Below are 8778 nucleotides of genomic sequence, written 5' to 3' on the forward strand. Positions count from 1 at the left end.
ATCCCAGGATTCCCTGAAAACTCACTGTTTCCAAAGCCAACTCACTGCATTACTAGTTATAATTATTAGACAGTCTTTCCTTGTGTTAAAACTCACATCTTCCTATACTTTCTTGTCATTGCTCTTTTTTCTGCCCTCCATGGCTCACAGAAGACTCAAAATACAGAAAACCCAAGATCACTACAGGGTTTGTGACGAGGACCAGACAACTGCATTTGCAAGAGTCATCCTCTAGCCATCATGCCTAGCAGAGAGCCTGGCAGTAAACATTTATTGATTTAGTAATGAGCCGGTGAGATTCTCAAAGGAAAAGTAAATAGAAGTTAAAAATTTCTGCCACAATCATGACCACAGCCATATATCAGAGATGTTTCCATATACACATGAGGAGACTTCTCAGGCGTTTCCCCAGCCAGCAACAGCATGCTGTCCCCTTTCTGACCCATCACAGATTGCCAGGCCTGGAGGGAGGGACAGCGGCATGGTTGACTGAGCCGAGTCAGGGCTCTGGGTCCCGGTCCCATCTCTTTCCCCCTGTGACCAGCTCAAGCCTGAGCCGACCTCCAGGGCCCCAGGTGTCACCACATTGGGCTAGAGTGAACATAGATATTAGGCACACATACCTGGAGGGGTTTAGAGGTTGCAGAAATTAAGAGGTTGCAGTTAAGTATTGATAGTTGAAAACAAGACTTCATATCTGCAGAAATTTTCACTGCCCGGCCCTTCCCAGCTTCACTCCAGTGTTGAAGTGAAGAGTCACCTGTAATTTGCCCTAGCGGACCTCAGGCCCAGATCAGAGAGATCCTCTGATACAATAGAGGCCTCTCTGGCTCCTTCCCTTGGGTAGGCTGCTTCTGCTTCTGTTTGTTTCTTGTTGCTGTTGTTTGGTTATTTTGTGTTGTTTTGCCTTGAACCTAACAAAGAAGGGCTCAGCACTCAAAGGAAGATCCGGTATTTTGATTTTTTTATTTCCATGTTCATAATCACAGAGAATCTATAGGATAAACCTACAAAGAAACTCATGTAGGTCAAAACCCAATAAGCCAACTAGAGAATCAAGTTCCCTTTATCCAAAACTGGTTTTGCAATTTCTGAGTTAGTCTTTAACGTCTAAAATCTGTAACTCCTTGTGTTCAGTCACTCCACACAGATACTTGATTAACAACCCTTCTTCCCTACCCAGTATGCTGCTGTGCCCAGTCTTGCCTTGGTTTCTGTGTTCTTGCGAGAATGTCCTTGCGCCGCAGCCTCTTTCATCCCTCTGCGTTCACACGGCGCATGAAGTGTGCCAAGCCCTCATCTTCTGGGTCTTCCATCATTGTGTCGCCAGTCCGAGCAATGCTACTCTGAGTAAATAAAAATAAAACACAATTTGGCCACTGAGGCTTTGAGCTAAGAGCTCGGGGCTGTGTGGCCTGGCACAGTAAGCAAGCCGTGGGGGAGTCTTCATCCTCCCCGAGAACCTTCTATTGAACATATTAAGAAGGACTTCCCACCTCTGCAGCCTGGATCTCCGGAAACCTTTCTTGTTTTGTGCAAATGTACTTTTCTGTCCTATAGCAAAATATTTTCTGGAAGTTTGTCTTGCTAGAACAATGCTTTCCTCATTGAATACATCCATTTAAGAAAAGTCACGGCTCCTTTTTTGCACCTACATCAAATGAAGGATGCAGCACTGTGCCCCTGAGAAAAGCCCTACCCACCCTAACTCCACACCGTGATTGCTGCTGCCTCCACTTCCTGCTTTCTCTGCATTCCAGGTCCCTGTGCTGCCGGAGTCGTGGGGATCAAGATGCCTCGTTACTGCCTATTTGGAGACACCGTCAACACAGCCTCTAGGATGGAATCCACGGGCCTCCGTAAGATCACTTTTCTTAGAGGAAGAGTGTGTCTTCCAGCAGAGGGGAACTAGAGAACAAAACGCACAATAAGGAGCTACAAAGTGCTAGTGAGATGAAAGAATGACCTTTCACATTGACTGGACGTGAGCCTGAGTCCATTCGGTCCTTGCGACATTTGCTTTTGTCGCCGCCATTTCCTGGGAATTACTGTGTTCTTCCTTTTTAGCTCAGTAGTAGACTATTTCTATTTGTTTGGGTTCATTTGCTATGCATTCAGACATGCTTTCCCTGGAATGGTCATGAAATTTAGCATGGAAATTAAAAAAAAAAATTCAGGCGCTCCTGGGTCGTTCAGTCGGATAAGCAACTGCCTTTGGCTCAGGTCATGGTCCCAGGGTCCTGGGATCGAGCCCCGCATCAGGCTCCCTGCTCAGCGGGGAGTCTGCTTCTCCTTCTCCCTCTGCCCCCTCCCCTACTCATGCTCTCTATCACACACTCTCTAATAAATAAATAAAATCTTTTTAAAAAAAATTCAGTGGGCTAGATATGGAGCATACGCTGGCTCGCTTTCCTATTCCTCTTTTGTTTTCCTGAGAATTGGTTTTAGTAAAGAAAAACATAAGTATTTATTATATGCAGAAGCCTCTATTGCATTTGCCTGACAGGGTAGAGGCGCTGGGAGATACATGTAGTGGATAATAAATACTGGTAACAGTGATAGTAACAGAAATCTATATAAGAGAGAAAGCAAGCTTTGGTAGGTGTGGGTGGGGCTTACAAGAACACAGGCGGTAGAGTGGTATCTTGGCAGTCTGCTGACAACCTGATACTGGTTTGTACTAAAAAATCATGGTATAAAGGAAAGGGCGGATTTGGGTTACAGTTATAACTATACAAATCACTGTCTATATAAACGGGGGGAAAGTTGCCTCATCTTTCTAGGCATCAGAAAGTGGAAGGAATAAATTGAGGATGGGAACCGCAGGGGCCACCACTCTGAGGAGGAGGGAGAATCCATAGAGCACAACGTGGGGAGCCCCTTCACTCAGGACCCCCAAAAGCAATGTCAGACCCTCTTTCATCCCACGTGTGATAGAATTTATCTCACGGATTGTATTTTCAAGTGTCCTTTCACTAAAACATCTCAGCTGTCAAGAACTCCTGTAACAAATGTCCTGAATCAAGTGGAAACAAATGTGTTCGTATAATAGACTTCAAAATGGATGAGATTTTCATTGATCATTTTGCATTTCCAGCCTTGAGAATTCATGTGAGCGGCTCCACAATAGCCATCCTGAAGAGAACTGAATGCCAGTTCCTGTACGAAGTGAGAGGGGAAACGTACTTAAAGGTAAGGGATCCACAGAGAGAGGACCCAGAAAAAGCACTCACTCGGGGGTCACCTCCTTGGAGACAGGACATCCAGTGGTCAATAATATTGAGGAGCACAAAGATGAAGAATCCTTTTCTGCACTCCCTGCGGTGATCACCCATTACCCCCTGTAGGAGAAGCCACCCCTGAAGAATGCGAACTCAGAGACTTTTTCATATTTTGAACTAACACCAATGTGTTATAAAATGCTACCACCATTTCTTCCACATACCTCCAAGTTTTGTGTCCATTTCCCCCTGCAAAGCTGAGAGCTAAGGTCTGGGACAGAACTTATTTATTTATTTATTTAAGGTGTATTTATTTATTTGAGAGAGAGCGAGAGAGCGGGGGGAGGGGGAGGAGCAGAGGGAGAGGGAAAGAGAAACTCAAGCAGACTCTGCATTAAGCACAGAGCCCAACATGGGGCTCGATCCCATGATCCTGAGATCATGACCTGAGGTGAAATCAAGATGCTCAACCCACTGTGCCATCCAGGTGCCCTGGGACTTATTTAGCTTAAGTCAAAGGCCCCATGTCCTCCCTTACTTCCTTGCCCTCACTGCAAGATGCTGCTTCTCCCTAAAACCACCTCTCCAGGGGTTGCTTTACCATTCTGAAGCTCTGGACCCGTGAATTGCCTGCCACCTGTGGCCCCAGATATCTGATTCAGCATCATCTGGGTGCTTTCGAAAATGTAGATGCCTGGACTCTCCACCAGGCTTGCTGAGAAAGACCCTCTGTGGATGTAGATCAGGAATCTATATTTTTGAGGAGGAGTGTAAGTGATCAGGATGCACGCCAAGGATGGAGAATCACCAGTCTCTCCTCTCCAGACTGTTCCTCACATTCATAACAGCTGCCTTCCAGAGGTACCAAGGGTCTCCAGTTGGCCCTCGGGCTGTTTTTCAAACGTCATTCCAGTCCTTTCACAACTGATCTGAAGCCAACTACTGACCGTAAGATGATCTGTCTCCGGGAGCCACAGTGCTTCTAATCTTTACACTGTGACTGCAACTTGGAAAAGCCTTCTTTCCTGTAGACGTGCCCTAATATCACACGCATTATCAATACACTTTCTGCACAGAGCACTCCCCCCAGCATAGAAGTGGTGTATGGAAGACTGCAGTCCAAACACAGCCAGCAAACTACTCACTAAATAGGAGTTATTTGTAGGGCACCCGGGTGGCTCAATCTGTTGACATCTGACTCTTGGTTTCGGCTCAGGTCATGATCTCAGGGTCATGAGATCTAGCCCCAGATTGGACTCACACTCAGCATGGAGTCTGCTTGGGATTCTCTCCCTCTCCCTCTGCCTCTCCCTATCGTGTGTGCTCTCTCTCTCAAATAAATAAACCTTTAAAGATGAGTGATTTTTAAATATGTAGCCATCCCATCTCCTATTCAAATACAAGGTTTGGCGAAAATAGGATTTCCAGTACATTTCCATTCATTTTATAGCCTCCAGATGTGCCCAGCAACAGTCACTTAATAAGCATTTTTTAGGGTGTACATGTGTTTGTAATTTACATGCTTAAGGTGCGGAAACTGTGGCAAAAGGTTTGTGACGAAATCTTGTGGCGAAAAGGGCTAGAAGAAAAAGTGCGTGATGAAAACCAGTTGGATGTCTTGGCGTAGCAGGATTGGACGCGAATTTTCTTCTTTTTTCATTTAGAGTTCTTATGATGTTGCTATAGCGACACTTTGAGATGTCTTTTGGGGAAAAAAGAGAACTCTACTTTGGAAAAAAAACACGTCTGGGGAATGAGAGACTTATTTTTTAAAAGGCACTTGGAAAGAAAGATACGTCTAGAGGGAATGCAAATCCCATCAGAACATGGGCTCTACTGAGGTGTGGACACTGATGAGAAACATGGAAGTGAGGTGTCTCTTGGAGATGGATGTTTGTCAGCACCGTGGGCTAGAGCTGACCTGTCTCACTGGCCTCTGTGGCGCCCACATTTCTTGTCTCCCCAGGGAAGAGGAACTGAGACCACCTACTGGCTGACGGGGGTGAAGGGCCAGGAGTACAACCTGCCGACCCCTCCTACTGTGTAAGCCGCTGGGTGTGGCAGGGCGGGACAGGGGAGGGGCAGGCTTGGCTTTATCAGTTGTGGTACCTACAGCCAATGTAACAGTTGGCAAGTGCTCCACCCATGGCAATGATAATATTGAATACACGGCCAGGGACTACATACATGAGAAGTCTAGAAACCTCCCTTCTTGGATGCCAGAAGCTGGGTGTTCCAGGCACGCTCAGAACCGAGGAGAGTTGACAGCTCACCTCCTGGCAGATCTGGTTCAGACCAGAGGAAGGCCTGCTGGTGGCCAAGAGGCACTCTGCGACGCGGAACCCTGCCCGCAGCTCTCTGTGGGGCTGCTGATGGAAACAGGACCTCCCCCCGACCCCCTGCCCACCCCAGGACTGTGGTTCTGGGTTTTCACATGGAGGCTGTGTTCTCCCAGAGATGAGGAAGGCCAGATTTCAGGTCTAACGAACAGGTTTCAGTTCCCTTCATGGTGACCGACAGGGTCACCCCGTTGCACATTTGGTTGCTGCAATCAGTCGCATGGCTGCTGGGGTGGCTTTTGCTATGGTAGAGAGACCCTGTCTTGCAGACTCCCAGATGCTGGACCCAGATAGATGGTGAGCCTGTAGAGAAGCCAACACAAGCAAGATCTTCCCTGGGCCACAGGGGAGCCGGCCCATTATTGGAGCGCCCAGGTCCATTCCAGACTCTTGAAACCCTCCATCCCTTTGGAGGCCTCCCCAAACAAGATCCACACCCCAGAATGTGTGGGACCCAAGTCCTCAGGGTTGGGTCACAGGGGCCTCGCGTTGTCCTAGCTTTGTTTGCCCTCCCTGAAGTGGCATGTGGAAACCTAACCGTGCTTCCAAATCCAAGCAGCATGCCATTCCACTCTGAAGTTGAAATAGAATTTTCTGCTTGAAATGTATCCTGCTTTCTCCACAAATGCACAGAGCAGGGATGACAGCTCTTGTAAGCCCATCAAAAGCAAGGCTCATTCTGTATTCTCTGGACTTCCCGTGTTTAGCACGGACTAAGCACTCATTAAGTGTTTGGTAAACAGAACTGATTGTTCTGGAGCGACGGAATATTCTGTATGAATTGCTGAGAAGTTCCATTTTCCCTCCCCACTCTCTTTCCAGGGAGAATCAGCAGCGCTTACAAGCTGAATTTTCTGACATGCTCGCCAACTCTTTACAGAAAAGGCAGGTGGCGGGGATAAGATGCCAAAAACCCACACGGGTGGCCAGCTACAAAAGGGGCACTCTGGAATACCTGCAGCTGAACACGACCGACAATGAGAACACACAAGCGAATTAAGTAGAGCTGCACTCCGGCAGCGGCCTCAAGTGTCCCGGGGCCCTCAAAGCGACCGAAGACTTAGCTGCGCTCTGCTTAGCCTTGGCTGCCTTGGCTGGAACATAGACTTGCTTCTGTGAATCAGATGTGCACTCTCGGTGCAAAAATTACCTTCTACTCTGGAGTCTGATCTCAGCAGTGGCTCCAGGGAACTTCCCCCTGGGAAAGAAGAATGGATGGACTGTCTCTACGTTGAAGAGATTGTGTTCTTATTTCATTTATTTTGTTTTTGTTTTGTTTTGGTTTGTTTGCTGGCTCTTTTTCCTTCTGTATTCATGAGAGTTTTTGAATGGTCACGATTATATTTTAAATACCCTATCTCCATTAAATTATATTTAACTCATAATTTTTGCAGAAAACATGCTATATGGGAGGCAGGAATAAAAGTTAAAAATGTCCTGAGTCTGTGTATGTGTTTCCAGCGACTCCAGCCATTTTCCGAAATGCACTAGCGGCCATCTTGTGCTTGCTGGACAAAGGATTACAGTCCCCAGCACGGAAGCAAGGCAAAGCCAGGATTGTTGTTCAGGGCTACAAACTTGGATGTTCAGTATCCCCAGCTACGCCCGAGGGGATGTTATGCCTAGCCTTCTACCATGGGAGACAGGGCCTACATCTGTCTCCAGTCTGAGATAAAGGTCAGATCTTATTTACTGGTAAAGACAAAGTACTTGAAACTCTGCAAACATCCCCTTCCTGCCATCCAGCAGTCATCTTCTGCCCCCCTTCTTATGGTACCCCAGAATAAATCATTTGCTTGAGATCTCGGGGGAAATGACAAAAGGCAGTGTGGAGTAGATTAGAATCAGAAAGGCAAGAATGTAACACTCCTGGCACTAATCTGAACTAAACTGCTTCGACCACATTACTCTTCCCACCCTCCACCCCCACCCCACCACAAAAACCACTCCAGAGATCAGAAAACACGTTATGTTTTTTCCATCACCTGGAAAAGCGTAAAATCAAAAATAATAAAGTCTCTCCTGATTTATAGGTTTAGGCCTTCATATGCAGCAAGAGTCCTTACCTGGAATCTGGAGGTTTGTAATTTGTGCCTCAGCGTCTCTGCGGCAATGGCTTCACAATTCCAAAGAAATATGCTTATAAAGCAAGAATTATTTGCATACATGCAAGATAGCTTAGAAAGTTTGTAACCCATGAATTCTATGTGAAAAAAGTACAAGAGGAAGTACTGTGTGGAAACAAGAAATAAATTCAAGAGGAATACAGGAAATCCTAGAATCAGTTATTTTATACCTTTGATATATACTCCTCTTGAAACATGCATGATCTGACTTAAAAATATTTTAGTAGTAATACAACTAAATCAAAGCTATGTGTTTTGTCTGTTTAGTCCCAGATATCCAGTATCAAAAAAGGAATTAGAATTTAAATGAGAAAGGCAATTTTACCTTATTCTTTTTTTATAATTCCCCTAGAAAACAATGAAAATAACAAATTATAGAGGAGACAACTAAAGAAACAAATACTCAAGATTTTAAACTTCAATTTCAATTAAAGATGAGTGATTTTTAAATATACAACATGTAGAACAGCATACCTGTTCTAAAACTGATATCTGGGATAAAATAAAGGAGAAACCTTGAGCAGCTCTTACTTCCTCAGACCTCAAGCAGGAAAGAGATTTCCCTCCAAGTTAATATCATATCCTAAAAGCCTGGCTGCTGATTAGGTGACCAGATCGAGGCGATGATCAAGCAGGAAATGACCTTGTAAATATTTTGAAAGCCTCAGAATGGCAGAGAAAATAGAAACTATGTTGATATAAAGTCTTCAACATAATATCCCATTGAAAAGAGATGCCAGAAGTAAAGCAGAGGAAGGAGTAGAGAGGAAACCAATAATTTCCATTGCAATTTTAAAGGGCTCAGCTATGAGTTACATTAACCATTCAATGGAACCACTCAATGCAGCCCAATAGAAATATGTCAGCCTCATATGGACATTTCTTAGCTTTTTATTTTGAAAAAATAACACATTCATAGCAAGTTGCAAAAAAAGAACAAGAGAGCATCTGGTCCAGATAAGATGGCATAGACTCATTTCTCCCTGATCTTCCTCTCTCAGTACAACTGTAAATCCATGATACAATGCAAGACACAAGTAAAGTAGAACCAAGGAGGATGGGAAGAGGAAAACAGACTTTTTAGGGACCCCA

At 45.3% G+C, this 8778-nt stretch overlaps 1 protein-coding gene across 1 annotated transcript in view; it reads left to right on the forward strand.

Moving 5' to 3' along the window:
- GUCY2C (guanylate cyclase 2C) overlaps nucleotides 1-6976 on the forward strand; it is a 73148-nt gene extending 66172 nt beyond the window's left edge. Inside the window, exons 24-27 of the mRNA XM_021690455.1 lie at nucleotides 1761-1859; nucleotides 3098-3192; nucleotides 5188-5264; nucleotides 6383-6976. Coding sequence (XP_021546130.1) covers nucleotides 1761-1859; nucleotides 3098-3192; nucleotides 5188-5264; nucleotides 6383-6560 — 449 coding nt within the window. The 3' untranslated portion in view covers nucleotides 6561-6976. The remainder of the gene's footprint in view (nucleotides 1-1760; nucleotides 1860-3097; nucleotides 3193-5187; nucleotides 5265-6382) is intronic.
- Nucleotides 6977-8778: the final 1802 nt, after the last annotated feature.

This window comes from Neomonachus schauinslandi, chromosome 5, assembly GCF_002201575.2.
Source record: "Neomonachus schauinslandi chromosome 5, ASM220157v2, whole genome shotgun sequence".
NCBI lineage: Eukaryota > Metazoa > Chordata > Mammalia > Carnivora > Phocidae > Neomonachus > Neomonachus schauinslandi.